The sequence below is a fragment of the Serinus canaria genome, chromosome 4 (genome assembly GCF_022539315.1).
Source record: "Serinus canaria isolate serCan28SL12 chromosome 4, serCan2020, whole genome shotgun sequence".
Taxonomy (NCBI): Eukaryota; Metazoa; Chordata; class Aves; order Passeriformes; family Fringillidae; genus Serinus; species Serinus canaria.
This window is the reverse complement of record NC_066317.1, coordinates 611743-631642: the sequence shown is the minus strand read 5'-3', so window position 1 is coordinate 631642 and position 19900 is coordinate 611743. Positions and strand designations below refer to the sequence as shown.

General features: G+C 50.2%; 1 protein-coding gene across 1 annotated transcript; it reads right to left on the bottom strand.

The window, feature by feature from the left end:
• Positions 1–2545: 2545 nt before the first annotated feature.
• EREG (epiregulin) lies at positions 2546–10379 on the bottom strand. Its single transcript, XM_009098517.4, has 5 exons — positions 10241–10379; positions 4812–4895; positions 4544–4667; positions 3831–3977; positions 2546–2962 (listed from the first exon to the last, which is right to left on the bottom strand). Exons 1-5 carry the CDS (start codon positions 10284–10286, stop codon positions 2902–2904), a joined length of 462 nt encoding a protein of 153 aa, XP_009096765.1. The 5' UTR covers positions 10287–10379; the 3' UTR covers positions 2546–2901.
• Between the last annotated feature and the right edge of the window lie 9521 nt (positions 10380–19900).

Here is a 19900-nt window from a genome sequence, read left to right as displayed (position 1 = left end):
ACGGGCAGGGAAAAACAGGCCTGGCCTGTAATACTCATGCAGCAGGCAGAGCCATTGTGTCAGGAAGGCTTTGGCAGGGCCACCCGGGAGACACACCACGGGTGCTCTCACCGCAGGAAAGAGGCAGCCAAAGGTGACTCTGACAGTGGGTGGTGCAGGTAAGGAAGAGCTGCACCAGAGGGACAGAGGTGGTGCCAGCAGAAACCATGGAAAGAATGAGGGAGGTTCATTCTCAGAGGCAAATTACTTGGGGTGTGTCCCCAGAACCCGGCTGCGCGGTTGCGGGACCGGCAATCTCCGTCCAGCCAGCACAAGCTGTTGAGGTGGCAGGCTGGTATGTGGCCCTAAGTTCTGCAGTTTCTCAATCATGTGCAGGAGCGAGAAAAACACAGGTGCTGGAAGGGCTGCTGTGGGCTGGGAGTCACATGAGCAACAGGATAGGTGGAGAAAGCCCAAGCCAGATCAGGACAGTCAGCTAAAAGTCAAGACAGATAAAAAGCTCCAAACAAATCCTGCCGATGCCTGAAAGTGGACTGCTGCTGTTAGATGTGTGTGACCCAAAGTGTAAGGCACGATAAAGCCCAGGCTGCTGCTGTTACTGCAGTTCTAACCTTCTGCAAGAGCAGCCAGGGGTGTGTGGGTTTGAGAAAGATTGATCTGCAGCTCCAGGGGCTGCTCAGGTCCCTTTCTGGGATTCTCCTGCCAAGCGGAGCAGAGGAACAGAAAGGTCAGTGTTTGGGGGCCAGGCCTCTGGACTGAGCCTCTCCAGGAGTCCAGGAAAAGTTTCTGGAGGATAAACAGGGACAGGCCAGAGTAGTTCACAGGAAGGCAGGGAAGCCTGAGGGGGAAAAAAAGATGTGTCACCACATATCCTAACTGGGTCACAGCAAGAATGGAAGGAGGCTCCAAGAATCGATTTTTACCGCATCTTCCCACTGGGAAAGGCTGTGTAACAATGAGGCTGTGGCTGGAATTGCCATTAGCTGTCACCAGTTAGCCAGCAGAACAGGTTCCTGTGTCACAACCGGATTACAGGAGAAGGAGAGAGGAAGTGAAAAGCTGAAGAGCAGCTAATGAGAGCCCTGTGAGTTAACCCAGTTAACTGGGAATGACCAACAATCCTCTTCTGGTTCAATGCTGAGCGTCCAGAAGGAGCAGGGAAAACTTTGCACCAACCAAACTCATCTCAGCCACTGACTGACCTGGACTGAGGGCTGGGCCAAGAGAGGCCTCTAGCACCGCCAACAGTGAGCACTAAGGTCACCTCAGGAGGTGGCAGAAGGTAGCCACGGGCTACCTGCACAGACCCAGCAGGGCGAGCATAATCCCCACAGGATAACCCACTGTTGCACAAGCCAAGGGATCACCCATCTCACACCCACCAACGCAGCCTGCCCGGTGTCTGGGAGTGACCGGGAGTGACGTAAAGGTTGGGCTTTTTCTCACATCTTCTGAAAGTGTGAGAAGGGATGGGATTAGCAGAGATGATTCAGGCACTGCAAGAATCCTTCCTGTTCACAGGGAGCCAACACCTGGGGCTCAGCTAAACCTCAGCAGGCTAATTTACCATTATTTTAGTGCAACAAGGTATTTATGGCCAAACTCAAAAATTTTCCTTGTTTGCTCCAAGCTGTACAAGAGATGCTGTGGCAGAAACTCTGTGGGGAGGACTTGTGCTGGTTCCAAAGCAGGAGCTGCCACGTGTTCATGTGCTCAGCTGCAGAGGCTCATGAGCTTGTGCTGCTGCCTTCCTGCTGAAATCCAAACTACAGCCAGCACAACCTTCCTAAGGGTACGGATGAGACAAGATCCCTGCTGCTGTCATGCAGTCCATGTTGGATATGCTGCACTAGGAGCTGTCCTCTGAGACTTCCTCCACTTGTGCCAGTCAAAACTATCCATTGGAACTAAGGTGCATTGATACACTTATTAATAGTACTGTGGTTTCTCTCTCCTAGAATAACTGCTGAGGCCTCAAAGACACTGCTCAGTCAAGCCACTCCGGGTTTCACTCTGAGATCATAAGGTCCAAGAATTAATCCAGCACTGCCAAACCCACCAATAACCCATCTCCTCAAGTGCCACATCAACGTGTCTGTTAAACCTCTCCAGGGATGGGTCCTCCACCACTACCCTGTGCAGCCTCTGCCAAGGCTGGACAACTCCTAGAGTGAAGAAATTCTCTCCAATATCCAATCTAAACCTCCCCAGGCACAGCTTGAGGCTGTTTCCTTTTGTCCTGTCCCTATTCCCTGGAAGCAAATCCCCTGACCAACCCTGGCTGTCAGGGAGTTGTGGAGAGACAGAAGGCTCCCTCCGAAGCCTCCTTTTCTCCAGCCTGAGCTCCCCCAGCTCCTTCAGCTGTCCTTCACCAGATGTGTGCTCCAGACCCTTCCCCACCTCCCTTCTCTTGATATGCTCCAGTCTCTCAGTGTTTTTCCTTTCACGAGGATTTGTTGATGAAGATATGGAACAGGACTGGTCCCAGGACTGAGCCCTGGGGAACATCCCCAGTGACAGACAGCCAGCTGGAGGTAACTCCATCCACATTTTGACTTTGTCTAGAAGTTTTATTTCAAGGAATACAATTGCTTTGAGTATATTCACAAGAATAAATATAAAATTCTTCTCTCCAGAGCAAGAAGATGAGTTTTTATAAAAATATATCTCTATCCCAAAGAACCACCTAGGTGGGATTCCCTTTAGGAAATATTATTTAATAAAAAAATAAAACACTGAAAATAAAATGCTTGACCTATGCTTATTGAATCACCAAATGATTGAAATTTTTTAAAGGTTATAAATATTGTAAATATTATTAAAAAAAATAACATTTAAATAGAGGTGTAGCCGCTGAGTCCATCCAGATGAACTGAACACTGCAGGAAGCCACAGCTTCTCCTATAGGGCACCAACTTCCTTGTATTCACTGGTGTTTGTTTGTCTCCTCTTGCTGCGGTACCTGGAGCGGGAGAGAGAAATGTCAGCTCTGGAAAGCCAGCTGCTTTTGGGGAGTGAAGGGGAGTGGGGGGCAAAGGAAAGAAGGAAAAAAAAAAAGCTGTACAAGCTCCTCACATTTGTTTTAAATCTCTAGCAGCTGGGCTCTCTCTGTCTGTGCTCATTTCCAGGTCTGACATGACTTGAATGCTGTCTCCTTTCTCGACTCTTGACTGACAATTCCACATCTGCATTAAAGTCTTCCTGCGGGTACTAGGCTTGTCTTTGAGAAATCCTGCTGGTTTCCATCTAGCTGCCTACCAGATCTGGGAAGCTGAGTTCTTCCTCTGGACTTGTTCCACCTCCTCAGCTCTCTGACAAACGCTTACCATTAGTTTTTAGGCTGGAGAATGATTCCTGCTGCTTTGGATCTGCTCATGGAGAAGAGTATTGTCCCCTATGGTAAAGCTGATAAGGCAGTGCTCATGATATCACACTCACCACAGTAACCTACCAGATCAGCAAATCACCTGATAGAAATCCAGCTGCTCTCCAGCCCCTGACGCCTGAGGGAATGGCATTACCATTGAAAGAACTGGACTTTTCCTATTCCCTGCCTGCTCTCTCCTTGATCTCAACACACCCTCGAAGACAGACAGGAACCAGCCCACAGAGCCCCCGAGTGAGGGTGAAGAGGCACTGGGAGTGCTGCTGCCTGGCCTGCAGCCTGGGCCGTGCCTGGCTGCCAGCATGCCGCCTGTCCTGAGCGCTTCAGGCGCAGCTGAGCGGTCTGTGTACGGAACAAGCTGCTCCAGGCTACCTGTGCTGCTCAGAGGATGCCTGCCACCCCCAGCTGGCTAGGCCGCCTGGGCCACCAGGAGCACGAGTCTCACCTTCTGCAGATGTAGTAGCTGGCGAGGGAGAGGGCAGCGAGGAAGAGCAGGACCACGATGACGGTCAGCGCCACGTACTCCTTGCTGAGGGGCTGCCGCACCAGCTCCGAGTGCACGCACCGCACCCCGGAGAAGCCCACGTCACACCTGAGGGGGACAGAGGCACAGTCAGACACCTGGCACCGGGGCTACACCTCAGCAGCTCACAGAGCATTCCCATGCTGCTGGCCTGCTGTTTCCTCAGGGACCAGACACTTAAACTGATGGAACTCAAGCCCACGTGGCCCTAGAGACGGCTGCAAAATTTTCAGGTAAACAAGCAATACCCTTAAAAATGCCTAAAGTGTCTTGATTTTGTAGGTTGGATCAAAGGAGAGACCTTGGTGCTGTGCCTGAGCTCTGGATCTCATACTAGTATAACTAGAGATGGACAGGGAAGCACATCAGAAAGAATGTCCCAAGTCTAAGCTGGGTTGGTCACAAATTTCAGGCGTCTGAGACTCTCACAGAGATCACTGGAGGCAGCACATGTGCTTAACACTTCTTTAAATGCAGCTGAGCATTACAGACATGGTGCTCATCTTCACTTTCTTGTGAGCATTTCACACTTGGCTGGATTGGTGTTTCAGCTCAGTGTCAATGGCAGCCAGAGCAAAGTTCACCTCCAAGCCCACCCCAGGGAGAGCTGCAGGACGAGTGGGGCCTGTCCATACCTGCAGTAGTGCTCATCCAAGTCCACGATGTACACACACTGCCCATGGAAGCAGTAGTCCTTCATTTCGGGCTTGCATCTCGTTATCCCAACCTGGGCCACACGTGGGCTGTTCTCTGTCTGGACTGCAAAGATATTTCATTAGCACCTCAGGATGTGGGCAATGCTGCTCAGAGAAAAATGGTTCTCAAGGGCACCTCAGCGAGGCTGCCAGCCCAAGGGAGATGGGAACCAAAGAGCTGTTATTTACAGAGCTGTGCAGTACTTACTGAGCGCTGTTGTGCAGTTCTCCATTTCACCAGGCCCACATAACGGGATCACTGTTGTGCCCAGCACTGCTTGCAATAGGTAACCTATAAGAGAATAAAAACAGCAGTCAAAACTAGATGCATCTTGAGTTAACTGTTTAAGCTGCTGTAGTAATTAATGCAAGAAGAACAGAAGCTTCTCATCACGGTAGGAAAGACCCGAAGTTGAAAGTTGAAGGTCTGAGTGATGTGCTGCCTACATTATATACGGCAGCCCAAAGAAACATCTCTGAAATACAAACTTAAAATGCAGAACAAAAAGATTCAACAGAAACCTGGTGTCTGTGACCACCTCTTGCCCACACTCTGAGTGAAACTGGGCAGGAACAGGCTCGGAGAGATTACGGGGAGAGGCAGGAATTAGGCCATTTGATGATTATGTTAGGTTCCTGACTGGTCTGGCATGGCACCTGTGCAAGGGAAATAGCCAGGCTTCCACAATTAGGCATGACAGTCTAGCACTTATCACAGGAGGAGTCCTTTTGCTGATCAAAATAAAGATATACTTGACTCACAACAGCCCACAGGAAGAGAATTTCCTAGGAATCTGCAAGTCAGTGCAGCTGGTGACTCAGCACACCAGGTCAGTGCTGAGCCAGGCTCAGCACCCCGCCACTGGCTTGAGAGACCACAGACTGCTCCAGGTAGGCTTAACACAAAAGCTGCTCTTTACCAGGAAAGAGCTTGCTCAGCCCTCTCCTCGCTGAAGACAGCTGAAGGGCTGGACAGTTCCTGCCCTGACACCCACTCCTTTGGCAGCTCCCTGCTGAAAGGCTCGCTTGCAAAGCCGCTAAGGCGAGATGCCAAACGCTCCCCATCTGCCCACGGGCTTGGAGAGGTTACTGACCACTCTGTGGACCCTGGGCCACTGTTCCCTAGCAGAACACCAGAAGAAAGAGGCACAGCTTTCAGCTGTTCCACTAGTTAAATGAACATTTGCAAGCAGGACTGGAAAGCCAGCACAGGTGCCTGTAGTTTCACAGCTAGCCCATGAGGACTAGGGAATGTCTGCCCCGGCTGGCCATGAAATCCACCTGGCTAAAACTCCTGCTGTGGTCACAAATTAACCTGCTCATGAACTGCTTAGTCATCAGCCCCATTCCACGGAAGTCTGTAATTTGTGTCTTTGGGCTGTTTGCCTCTATTAACCTGTCAGGTCATGCATGTCTAATGGAGGGAGTGTGCCTCCATAATTTCCCGATCGTTCTAATTCAACTCCAGTTATTAGAAAGTGTCATTACATCTCAGGGTTAAATCTAGTAGTGGTAATTTATGGATTTCCGGCAGCTCATCTACTTCTGGGTGATCAGTAGGCTTCCTTTATCCTTCATGCCAGCTACACACAAAACTAGCAGGAATATCTAAGAGGGACAGGGCTTCTTCCTGTGTTTGCATTTTTAAAAACATCATTCCTCCTTCTTACCTCCCTCTGCAAAGCTAATAGACCAGATTCCCACCAAGCTCTAGAAGAAAGAACAAAGCCCAGGTTCCCCAGAGCCAGAGCAACAGATCCATGATGCCAGCACCTGTACCAGCTGGAGACTCCTGTGCCTACTGGCGTGACTCAGCAGGACCTGCCTTTCCCTCCAATGGGGCAGGACATGCAAGTTTACTTTTAGGGTGGAATTTTTTTTTTTAAGCAGCAGTGTGCTCATGTAGATTGCCTCAGCAGCAGCAGTTTAACATTTCTGTGAGGCCCATCTGAGTTGCTAAAACATAAGTTCAAGTGTGTGAAAGGAGAGGCCACCAGCCATCAGACGGGCAACCCAGGGACCTGGGGTCCCAAAAGATGCTGGAAAAAGATTTACCAGGTCAGTTCTTCTTCACAGGAACTAGGGGGACATTTCAGGAGTACTCCACGGACTAAGGTGCTCCCTTGGAAGGGAGGAGCTGTGGAATACGACAGCAGTGTCCCACTAAGGATACATCATGACAGAAAGAATTAAGGACAGAAATTAACAAAAGTCAAGGCTAAACCTGCCAGAGGTATCCCAGATACCCACTTGTTAAGCAGATGGATTAAGCCAGCAGAGGATCTCATGCAGCCTACACATTTGTGTCACAGTTTGCACGCTTCCTTGACCTGGACATAACCCGAGCAGCTGCTTTTTAAGCTGGAGTTCCCAGTTAGCAGAACCTGGCTTTCGCATGTGAGAAAACTCCAACCAAAAGGTCCATGGGAGAGACAGGTCAGCTCTCCTCTTGGCTCCAGAAGGAAGCATGGCTTTCCAGTTAAAGCCCACAACTCAGACATCTATGGGGGACAAATTAAAAATAACCCTCTCCTCCTCCAACACTGCCCAAGGGCTTTCCCAGTCCCAGCCGTGCAGTTGCCTCCTCCACCTGACTGCAGGCTCTCAGGGCCGGAAAGGCTGGACTGCAGGCGTGGATATTTGCTGACACCCAGCAGTATTTGCAGCTTTTGGGCAAAGTTCTTCCTGTTCTGCACTGCTCTGTTTTGCCCTTTCCCCCATGCACATATTTCCCCTCTGACATCACTGGGAGGATAAGGGATCCGCACGCAGCCCTGGCAAAGGAGAGCCTTTCCCAGGATATCTATCAGATGATGCATACTAAACACAGCACCTGGGAGAGGTTATATTTTTATCCCTTCACTGTTCATTAAGCAAACACAGGGTACAAGATAAGAGTAATGAGGTGGTGGATTTTCATCTGTGTCTTGCAGTTATGTGAGGGCTACATGTTGTATTCCTACATCATAATCTCATCTGGATTCACAGGTATTCCTGCAAGGTTCACACTGACAGCACTTACTGGAACAGGAATAATGCTGCTTACTCGTCCTTCCATGAGGGAAGAAAGGAAAATGAGGGCCAGTGACCAACTGCCTTCACTTCCTGCAGCCTCCATCAGAGATGACCTGCAAGGCTTAATCACCAGTTTGCCCACTGTGAGCCAGCTGTAGTTTCCAGTGGCAGGATGACTGCTAAGGATGAAGGATGCGCAGGCAAGATACACTCAACTGAGGAGTGTTCTGTGAAGGATTTACACTAGGGGAACTGTCAAATTTCTGAGAGCTCAATCATTACTTGAGTTGGCTTTGTCTGCCACCCAGATCGCCAGCCCTGTACTAATTCACCTGAATGGTGCCACCTCCCATTTGGCATCTCTGCGGTCTCTCTGCCACAGCAGCAGCACCTACACCCTCCCCGTGGGTTGCACTTCCAAAGCAGAGGTGCCCAGGTGACACACACCTGAAGGATCTCAGCCCATTTTAACTGCAAAGACAGATCAAGGTGCATCCCTATCACCTGGTTTTGGACATCCAGGGAATGTCTTAACTGTCTTCTGTCTTCTTTGGGCAAACCAAGTAGGGAACATGGAAGCAAGCCAGTCTGTCCCACTGGCTTTGTGAGCATCCCTATTACTGCTGATTAGTTCCAGAACCGCAGACTCACAGCTGTGGATGTCCAGGATCAGGTGACAGCAGCTCTAAGGCAGCCCTGGAAACACCAGTCTGTCATGGGAAGACTGGTGCTCCAAAACTGCTCCAGCCCACAGGATCATCTTCAGCATTGTGCCAGGACTGACCCTTGGGCAGAGATAATGCAGTTATGTGCACCCCATCATCCCAGGAGTGCTTCCACCCCTCTGGAGGCCTACGCACCGCTGATCTTACTCAAGTGCTGCCCCTGTGCCTCGGCCCCACTGCTTCCCACCCCCTGTGTGGGGGCTGAGGTCCCTATGCCACAAAAGCAGCAATCCCTTAAGACTTCCAGCCAGACATATCGGCCACTAACACTTGCCCATCCTCAGACGCAGCAGTCTTTATGCTGAGCCAATTTGCTGAGAGCCAGCAGAATCTGACACGGGAAAACACAATGACAGCAGCTCCTGGAACTGTCCAGTGAGTCCAGAGGTCCAAAGCCTGCCTTCCCCCCACACTGAGTGGGCATGACAGGGAGCACAAGATGCCAAGGCTCCTGCAGCAGCTCCCAGAAAAGGCAGGGCCCCGGCCCGTCCCCATCACCACCACATCCACATGTGGCTGGCACAGCACCGTGTCCCCTCAGGAGTGAGTGACATCTCTAACTCACCACTCCCTTGCTGCTGCCTCCAAGACCACAACAGCCAGGATATGAACCTGGCAAGGAGACTGTCACTTCAGTAAGGCTTCAGCCATTCAGCAGGGAACCTCCTCCAGTCTGGCATAACAGCAGTGACAGTCTTCCCAGAAGCACCAAGTTCTGCTTACACTCCTGCCCTGGGAGGGGAAGGCAGTAAAGTGCTCATAGCACTTGTTATGATGCCACCTAGCTATGACTAACCCATCCCTTAGTATTAGATGTTGTGCCTGCCCCGGAAACAAAGAAATTCATACACAGATCCATGAAGACATACCTGTTCCTACCAGTGTCATTTTTGTGCAAAGCATGGCTGACTCACAGACTACAAGACATCCAGCCAGCTGTCCTGGCAAGTAAGATGCTGTGCAGCAGCTGCTCCATCAACTGTTATGGAAATACTTGGCTAAGATGAAAGACACAAACTCATACTGCAGTGGGCTCAGAAGGTGAGGAAAACATCTGTCCCAAAAGAGAAGTCTTGGGAACTGAGTTTGTCCATCAACTACCACCTCGAGCCCAACATCGTGAGTGTGAGAACATGCTTTGTCATTAAAGCAAGGCATGAGTGTGCCAGGTCTCAGGACCTGCTGCCCACAGAGCTCAAGTTGCCCAACAGGGTCAGCTCTCAGCAGTCGCCACCAACCACTGCCAGCTCCTTGGAGGTGTGTGACAAGGATCAGCTCTTGCATCACAGCACACCCAGGCCCCAGGACTCTTGATGCTCTAAGGATCCACGTGTTCACTTGAGACTTTCAGGTAGCTTATGTCATACAATGGAGTAACACACTCCCAGAGAGGAGGTGGAGAAGCGTCAAGCAGAAGGAGGCCACAACCTGTTTTGTTACGATCAGGAAGTCTCTGCTGCTGTGAGGATTCACCCACTGAGCTCGCCCAGAGCATGGCCTGGGCGACGGCAGCACGACCAGGCTACAAACAGGACAGGTCAAGGTGAAAGAGATAGACTGCACTGAGAGCAGGGCTGGGGAGAAGGGAAAGAGTGTCCGCCTTCACTCAGTCACAGGACACACCTGGGCATCGCACAAGCAACAAAACATCCTATAAGAACACACCACAGAGTGTTCTGCGTGCTCCACTCCTCAGCTCATACAATCCACCCGGGTACACCTGTCAGCGCCCGGAACTTCATCTCGGAGAGCAACCCATCAGCCTCACCTGAAAGCAACCTGAACGTTAATGCTCTGACGCAGATTTCCCAGCAGCCAAAGAATGCCCCTGCCCCAGGACGCAGCACCCGATACCCTCCTAGCCCTTGCCCGCGGGAACGGGGACATCGCCGCTTACCGAGGAAGAGCAGCAGGCTGCGGGCCCACAGGCAGCCGGCGTCCATCGCCCTCGGTCCCCGGGGAGCAGAGGAGGCGGCAGGAAGGGAGGCGACGGCGGCAGGAGCGGAGCAGAGCTGTGCAATTGCCCGGCCGGCCGGCCGCACTTTTATGTGCCCGCGGAGAGGCGGGGCCGGGGCGGTGACACTCGGCCCGCCCGGCCGGGGGCAGCGGCCCGGTTCGGCCTCCGTGCTTCCTGTCCCGCCGCCCCCGGCCCCCCCCGGGCCGGGCTGCCCCCTGCCCTGCCCGCGGGCCATGGCCCGACGGCAGGCAGGGACAGCACCCCCGGCCCGGCGTGTCCCGGCCCTTCGCCCGGAGCAGGGGGCAGCTCTGCCCCCTCCCGCCGTCGGCTGGTGCGCAGGTACATTAGGTGCCCCTGGTTCCAGCAAGTAGCGCTGCAAATAGTACCTGGGGCCGTAAAATTACCCGAGCCCTCTGAGCAGTCTAGCCTATGCACTGATGCCCGGGACTTCCCAGGGCTGTGGATGCCTACGGCACAACCTCGGGACCGCTGTCTCTGATTGCCCTCAAAGCATCCATCCGTGCCATGTGCAATGGCACAACCAGTGGACCCGGAGCCAGCTGCCCAGGTAGCCCCTGCCAGCACACAAGGGACCATTGGGCCATTGCATTGCCATGAACACCACCTGTGCCTAAACCAAGGTTTGCCCAGGGTGGGCAGCTGGAAACTTGCTGGCCTAATCTCCCATCTCCTGGCATTTCTGAAGTGACCCTCAGCACACACGTGCAGCTGCCAGGGAGCCCCCAAGCTAGGGGCAGAAATGGCTCATTAACTTACAGCACAAGCACCAGGAATGCCAGCACCTCACCTGGCACCTGGGCTGGCCACAAGGGTCTTGAGCTCAGGGGTGTGTATGCCATGTTACCCCTCCAGCCCCTGGCCTCATCACGGCCCAGTAGTGCAGGCAGTTCCTGGAAGCAACACCTCTATCAGTTATAAGATCCTTGAGAAAACAGCCAACAGCTACTTTTTAAAAATTCCTTTCAAGCATCCTGTTGAAACCCATGCACTCTGACGCTATATTAGGCAAGATCTCATTCAGCAGTTACATCCCACCGTTGGATAGCGAGGGATCCCACCCACCAAATCCCTACTGCACACATTTGCCTAAAATATGAAGCGTGTTTCATCTCAACAAGCTGGTCAGGGAAATGACGATTTACTCCTTTTCCTTTTAAAGGAGAAATCCTCTTTGCCTGCCTTAGCGCTCTCCATGAAGGCACATCGATACCCAGTTTATTGTGGCACTAATAAGCCTATCTCACAGTGAAGGGAACCTGAGAACTGACACTGAGCTGCACTGCCCCAGCTGATGACTTAAGTGTCCCTAGTTTCTCTGTTTTATAAGCAGTAATTGATACTGATATTGAAGAGAGGTAACTGTAGAAGATATACTGAAGATACTGCAGAATTCCACATACCACAACTCCGTGTTCAGAATGCAGTTCTAAGGAGTGAAGACATTCATTCAGGGGGCTGCAACAGATCTGGTACTTAAAAATCATACTTCTTATTTTCTGAGCATTTTCTTAGGTTTACAGTGGCATGGAGATGCTGAAGTGAAAAAAGGCAGCATGTTGCTACAGAAGAGTGCGTCAGCACCACTTATTAATTACCTAAGTGGTATGAGAGTTGGCAAGATAAAGTAATAAAGCTCACTGTGAAAGCAGCACTTAGAAGGATGCCCTCCACAGCAAGTGGGACATGATACAGCTGGAATCTTTTTCTAAGTCCCCTTTTCTTCCCCTCTAATTAGTCATGCCATGCAGATGGTGTCTTTTTTGATGCTGCATGACTGTTTTTGTTGCTTCCTTAATTTGTGCTGATCCCCCTTATTAAGGATTTTATTGTCTGCTCTTTCAGGGATCATAATGAGTAAAGGAAGGAATCACAATTATTAGCAACCTGTTTCTGTGTGTGGGCTTACAGATGCCTTAAAAAGCAGCATCACCGAAGAACTTCCACTTTATAATTAATTTTACCCTTAAATTCCTGCATGATTTATCCTCTGAAGGGCAACATTTAATTATAGTCCTGTACCGGTACCCAGATACCAAGTAACGCTGACACAATTGGAGCAATTCATTGGAATTTCCTCTTTCAGATCTGAATATGTGGAAAACAAGTATCACGGACACATCTTTGTTCCACCTTTCTGTAATGTGCTTTGTTTCACAGGGCCTGATTTCGCATCCGGCATCCCCGCATGCGGCTTTCACCATCCCCTCCTCCACGTGGAGGATGCCTCCTGGGGTAAGGCTGGCACACACCTTATGAGCCAGTTTTCCAAGAGGCCTTGCAGCATCAATGGGGTCATTGTAAGGCAGGCTCGTTGCATCCCACAGGGGCCGGTAGGAGCGACAAGTCTGTGCAATGCTGGCAGGCAGCACTGGTTGGGCAACAGAGCATCACGGGTGCATCGCCGCTGCTGGCCTCGATTTCAGCCGGGGTGAACCGGCACGCCCAGGGCAAGGCTCCCAGGGATCTGTGCCCCTCGGCACCCCACCAGTGAGGAGCCCCCCAGATGCTTTGACATTCCAGGATTTTTTTTCTTTCCAAAGTGTAACAAGGATATGAGGAACTCCCTCAAGAGCTTGTGCGACAGAGTTGCTTGCTTTTATTACCTTGCAGTGCCTTAATAACCACCTTTAAAGAAAATCTCTCTTTACAAAGTACAGAGGCTCAGCTGAAGTCCTTGCTTCAGCTTGCCTCAGTCCTTGCAATGTCTCAAGCATTCACCTCCCCCTCTGGGGCACAGCAGCAGATTCACAGCAGTGATTATGGCACAGGTGCGGACTGAGCCTTGTCTGTCAGTGTATCCATCAGTGATGGGGCGCAGCACTTCCTATGAACAACATGCCCTTTTTGATTTAAAGAGGAAAAAACACAGCTTAAATGTTTTTCTGTGGTGTCTGTTTTCCTCACAGGGACTCGCTGTAGAAGAATACACGTGTTCACAGCAATGAACACAAACACTTTGTGTGTTTTTACATGCCTAAAACCATATGCAGTGAGTGTCTGTACCACTTACTTTAGCTGCTTCCTGTAAGGCTTGCACCCACTTTTACGCACTGGTGCTGTGGGCATCGATCTGCATTTGTTTCATCTCCTGAAAACAAAACAAATGTCAAAATCAACATCTTTTCTTGCTAGAAAGTATTTTTGCAATGGAAAGAAAATAATTCCTAGCCTTGCACAGGTGCACTCCCCACTGTTACACACAAAGTAACAAGGAGCAGCAATTTTGTGAATTCTTGGGAGAATCATCCAGAATTTTTCAAACAGCATGAGTGCACACGTCAGTACATCTGCTAGCAGACTTACATACAGCAAGCTTTCATGACACAAAATGAGAGATGCTCGAGAAATACTCTCCGAAGGTCAGACATCAATTGGAATGCACCTTACTTGTGACAGCACTTTCACTTGAACCACACAAGACTAATGTTAAGTTCCGAAACAGATATAAAAGGCAAGTGGATGTGCCATTGGAGTCACACTTCAGCAGAGGGCTTTGCAGTGTTGGGGGGAATGGTTGGACTCAGTGATCATAGAGGGCCTTTCCAACATAAAAGATTCCATGATTTTGTGAAAATCATAAATGGTAAAAATCTCGAGACTCGTGGGAACATGCCCTTAGGACAAATGCCCTAAGAAGGGAAAGTATTTTTAACTGGAACACGTAGGCGCAACTGGCTGGAGGAAATGGAGTAGAGAAATACCTTGAGCCAAATTACTCCGTTTAAAGGTCAGTTTCAAATTTGCCATGAATGCAAGGGATGAATTAAACAACCACTCTCTCCTATAAACTATGAGAGTTCACATTCTGCACCCAGGGCTGAAAGTGGCCAATACCTCTTCCTGTAAACACAGCATGAGGTCAAAGTTACTGGACAACATAGATGTTGTGCTATTAAAAATAAAGAACAATTCCCCAAATTCACTGACTTCTTTGCCAACTTCTTGGGTCAGCATTAACCAGCAATTTAAAAAAGAAAGGAAAGAAAAAAAAACCCAAGCGGCTAATTCTCATCCATCTCAGAGGGTGGCATTGAAAAGGGAGACAGGTCTTCCAGCTCATGCTGCATTCCTCCCTAAAGGGCAGTTTTTAAAACTTCATTCTCCTGGCTTGTATGACTTTGCCATTACTCTCCCCTGGGCAAATCCTGAATGGCTCAACACATCTCACGGGCAGCAAGAACTCCTTAATGCTCAGCTGGTGATTTCCCTTTCCTAATTACAGCCCAGTGCTCTATGCTGAGTGATTTCTTGGCCTCTGAGGGGTTGAAGCCTTTCTCATTTGTGGAGTCTTTCCATGGTTTCTGCCTTTACTTGGTGCTAAACAAACCCATGCCTTTGCTGAGAGTGGTATCCAGCCAAGCCCCCCCCCCCCCCCCATCACTGTCCCTATATCTATTAATTGTTTCTCCTTGTTTTGGGTGAGCTGTTTAGAACAATTACATAGAACAGAATAATTGAAGAAGAAAGCTTGAAACAATGGAGATTTCCCCACAGCATGCAGTAGCTTGCAAGCAGGCTGGGAGAACACCAGCTCCTTACCCATCAGTCCTGTGTGCTGTTCTGTCCATCAGCAGCTCTTTTGAGTTTATCAAGTCATCTCTTCCACAGTTGTTCTCCAGGGACAAGGATTAACCACTGAAAGGCAGAACACGTGCAAAGATGAAGACTGCCTTCTCTGACAAGTCACCACGTGCACACATGGGTGCATCATTCGTGCCCCTGATCAGTGGGCAGTAGAAGTGAAATTCCTACATGGCAGCATGCCCCTGGTGGATGACCGTATGGCTCACCCACCCCATGGCTCTGCCCAGAGAGGGACATCCCCCCTCAGGACAGTGAAATGATGGCAAACCCACTGTGATAGGGACTGGTGTGACTCACCAGCTGCTCTCCGGTTTTCTGCACAGCAGTCTCTCCTGGCTGTGGGCTCCCCATCTCGACCTTCCATGCCTCTCCTGTACCTCCCATTGGGACAGCTGGTGCCAGCATGGGGGAGACAAGAGGAAGACACAGTCAGTGAGAAGCACAGACCTGCTGAAGCACAGCACCAGCCTCTAAGGCCTGCACTAAAGCTCGAGCAAGATGTGCTGCACACACCCCATCAGCAGAGCCCCTGACTCTTCACTGCTCCATCTGGGAATCCTGGCTGTCACAGGCCTCAGCTGCATTGGCTTCAGTCCCTTTGGCAAGTTTATTTTGGCCCTTGGTAAATATTTTGCTCTTGTATCTCAAGCATATATGAGCAGAGGAAGGGCTGACTAGCGGGCTGTTTCCCTGCCTGTGCTGGGCCTGCCGAACCCAAAGCAGCGCTGAGCCGTGACTCACCCCAGGCCCTGCTCCACCACTTGAGGTGTCCACAGACTCCATGTTTTGGCTGCAGCACAGCAGTGACTGTCACCTGCACGCCAACCATGCACACGGGAGCTGGGGCACCCTGGGCAGGAGGAATGTGTCATTAGGGATGATGGAGTAAACAGCAATCCACCTGAAACCAGCTCAGCCAGCACATGTTCCAGAAACCAAATCTAGGAAAGAGCCACAGGTCTCTGGTGTATTTGTTTGGCCTGGTAACCAGCAGCAAGCACTGTAGCAGATGCACTTAGTGGAATTCCCCCATCCACTAGCATCATGGGACACTCCCACTACTGTTCTGATAATTGCTATTAATCATTTCTATTACTGAAGTGACCAAAAAAAAAAAAAAAGAGTAGGAAAAAAAAGGCTGTGAGGATCGGGCCTTTATTGTGCTGGCTGTTGTCACGCAGAGGTGATGAGACAGTCTGCCCCAGGGAGCCCATAAACACAGGTGCCCAATTCATGGCTGTAGTCATGTTTCAAACTAGGACACTGTGGCCCCCAGTGAAGCTCTCCGACAACTCCAGGAAAAATGATCCCTCCAGCTCACATCAGCTGGGAGTCAGGCTGGATAATATGCTCTCTGCCTGCAGGCAGATGCAGGTAGAAGGGAAAGAAGCTGATCAGGAATGCTTTGACGTTGCAACACCCAACAACACATTTCCATTCGGTGTCTTCCCTGACTGGACCAAACCTGCTATAAAATCCATATTCTTTGATCTCCAGTGAATTCAGTACCACCAACTCTTGAGAGCCCATGAGTCACATGGTATGTGGAAACATCTGGGGTTTGGTTTGGGAATGACCAAGATGATGTGAAATAATCTTCTAGTCACCATCTCCTCCCATCAATGATCTGAACATCATCTCAGGTATCCGAGTCTCCCTGGATACTGTTCCTAGGTTACACACGGAAGAAATGGATTAGCCAACTGGGTACTGACTGGAAGCCACTGTAGGCCTCTGTGGGGCTGAGAAGGGCAGGGAGAGCTCCTGCACAGGTGGAAACAACCTGCCTACAAGGCTGATTTTTCCTCCCATTTATGCAGGTCAGGCTGTTGTCAGCTACCAGGAAAGGAGACAGACCTCCGGTTCTGGCAGTTCTCCTGTCAGAGCTGGCCGTTCCCCAACCTGTCTCAAGAGTGCAGCCTGGATTCCTCCCACACTAAAAAGCAAAATAAAAGGTGTTCAGTGCCTGCATGTTTCTCTGCTCCCTCAGCAAGGAGCTCTGGGTTTGCCCAAGGGCCAAGAGGAGGTGAAGGCCCAAGCCCCAGGGAACTCGTCCATCTTTCCATCCACGGGTACAGACGGTGCCGGTCATTTGAGGTGCAAAGAGGAGATGGGACAAGGCAGGAATCTGCAACTGGATGTCCTGGGGGGGAGGAGGCAGTGGCCAGGTGGCTGACTGGGTCACTTCCCACATAACTCCTCCGTGTGGTATCTACACATCCACCCCCTCGTCCTCGTTCCTGCAGCTTAGTGTTATTTAAGAGAGGCAGGAGATTTCCTTTATGACACTGGGAGCGCATGCGTGTAAATCAAGTGGGACAGGACGAACGCCAGGGCTGGGCTCAATTAGATCAGCAATGCTATTAAATTAACAACAGCACTGAGCTATGGCTGGCAGCTCTTGATCGATCCTCCTGCAGCCAGGATCTGTGTGCTTCATAGAGGAAATTAAGGGCTAGGGAACAAGGATGAATTAGCCAAGGCTGCCAACCACTAATTTGGTCTCTGAACCTCATTAAACTTACGAACAACAATATCTCCTCTACAGGATTTTCAACAGATATCCCTGAGAACCCCTTTTTCATGAGGCTGCACATCAGATGCTCAGGATGAGACACTTTTGGCCCCTGATTTGCAGCGTGCTTACAGCCAAGGTCACCCCCTTAAGCATCACACACTCACTTTCCAGCTCCACTCCCATATTAAGCTTCCCTGTCCAAACCTCCAAACCCCGCACACAAGCAGCCTGACATCAGCCTGAAGCCCATTAAGCCAGCACAGGAGAAGATCCGTCTTAGGTGAAACATACCAGACCTGAGAGCCTGTCCAGAACACAGCTCTGCTCTTCTGTCTCCATCCTGCCTCCTCAACCCTTGCCCCTGTTTTGTTCCCATAACATTCCCCTTTGTGAACCAGGAGAGATCTTTCCAGGATGACCTACAGTACACAAAGGTGATGACCCATCTTTTCAAACCAGCCACTTTAAAGGGCACACAGGTTAACTAAACTAAACCAGAGGTCTCCCTGCAAGCCCTTCCCCAGCGTCTCAGGCTGCACCTTATGCAACGCGCTGCACATCGCTGCGCACGTTTAATTACAGCACAGCAGCTTTGATTGCCGTGCCACACCGTCGGAGATGTGTGATGTGTGATATCCCGCTGCACTGCTTGTGTCAGAACTGTCTTTTACGCACATCTGAGTAACAGCGGAGCCTCTGGGCAACGGCCTTCGATTGTTTACATGGCTCCCATAAACAGGATATCACCCAATTGTAAATATCCTGTCAGAAGCCCCTCAGCTGCACTTGACCGCTTTGATGCATGCCCGTCTGCAGCGAGTCTGCCTCTCTCCCCTACGGCTTCCCTGGCAGTGTTGCACAACCCCTGCTGACCACGCAGTGCCTCTCGTGGTACATACCAAGACTTCTACTTCGTGGCTTCTCCAAGTTGTTTGAAGAGCTGGTGCTCTTGGAGAGCGTTTTCTGGGGAATTTCAAGTCAGAGGAATAATACATTACTGTTGGCATTATTTCCCAGAGGCTGATGCTGTGTAGTTCTCACTCAGGTAGAGAAGGGAAGGGAGTTACACTGATGGAATGCTTGTTGCTAGATCTTACTTAGAGGTAGGGTTTTTTTCTCTTTCATATAAACAATTCATTCCAGCTAAAGGAAGAAAATGACACAGAGAGAGAAACATAAAATTTCTTGTGAGTTTCTTCAGTGCTGCAAAAAGGGTTTTTTTGATGGTCAATAATTAAATACCTGCCTGTAATCTCCAAATTTTCTGCAGTAAATCCAAAGATAGCTTTCAAAAAGAAGTCATAACACCTAACTCTTTTGTTTTGGCAGTGCATCTCAAGACAACTTCCTAGCAGAGCTAGAGAGAAGTTCAAAGTTCCCTGTCAGCTAAATACTTGATTAAAAGCAGGGCACACCTCTCCTGGTTGGCTCACATTTGATGAACTGGGTAGCCAGCTCTGAGGGATGGAGGAATTGCTTTCATGGAAAGGGAAGCTCCAGCTTGGAAGAAAACAGAAGAGCAATCCTAAGAACTCTTGGTGTAGAAGAACCGAGTTGAGTCACTGCCCATTCGCATGTGAACAACCCACTACGGGGAACGTGCTGATGCCAAGTAGTCTGACAGGACATCCCTGGCTCCAAAAACAAGTGCCTTGAAGAACTGTAACTCCAGGCTACAATCATGGTAGCATCAGGTCAGATGCCAGCGAAGCATCCAGCTACTTGGCCCAGACTTTGGCTGAAAGGACAAGACTCTTATGCTCTTCACAAACAAGAAAAAACTAGAACCACTCTCATTCCAGTCTGATTGCCAGCATAACCTCAGGAGTGTTCCCAAAACCTTCCCAGACAGGACACCGTTTTCTTCTCCTCTGCTCCTGTGAGTGGCACAGACTGCTCTGGTGTCATCCCTACTGTCACCTGGAAGTGTCAGGCCTGTGTTACACCCCTCTAACCCATCATTAGCACCACCGGAACAGCCACAGCCGCACCTGCAATAGACGTTCGCTGGAAAGGAAATCATCAGGAACTTGTTTTATTTGAAACAAGGGGCAAAGGAAACAATGTCAGGTCCTGACCCCACTTGTTCTAGGGTATATCACTGCATACTGCACTATGAACTCAGCTGGGATCCAGATTGCTTTGCAGATAGAGCAGGAGGAAGCTGTAACTTACACCCACTACAAGTGTGCCTACAGCCAAGGAACCAGATAACTAAACGCCCCTGGGGAGATATGAGAGGCACTTAAAGCATAAAGATTGCTTACCTTTCCCTTACCAGGTAGGCAGATAAACACAAATGTCTCTGCTCAATAGTGCCTGACAGTCTGATGCAAGCCCTCAAAAGCAAAGAAAATTAAGGCTTAGAGTAAAACATGGTGCAAGGATGTGCATCCCCAGCGAGAGAACACTCCCCATCATCTCCAAAATAAGCAGTTCCAGAGAAGTGCACGAGCTGGCAGAGGTCATGGGCCCAG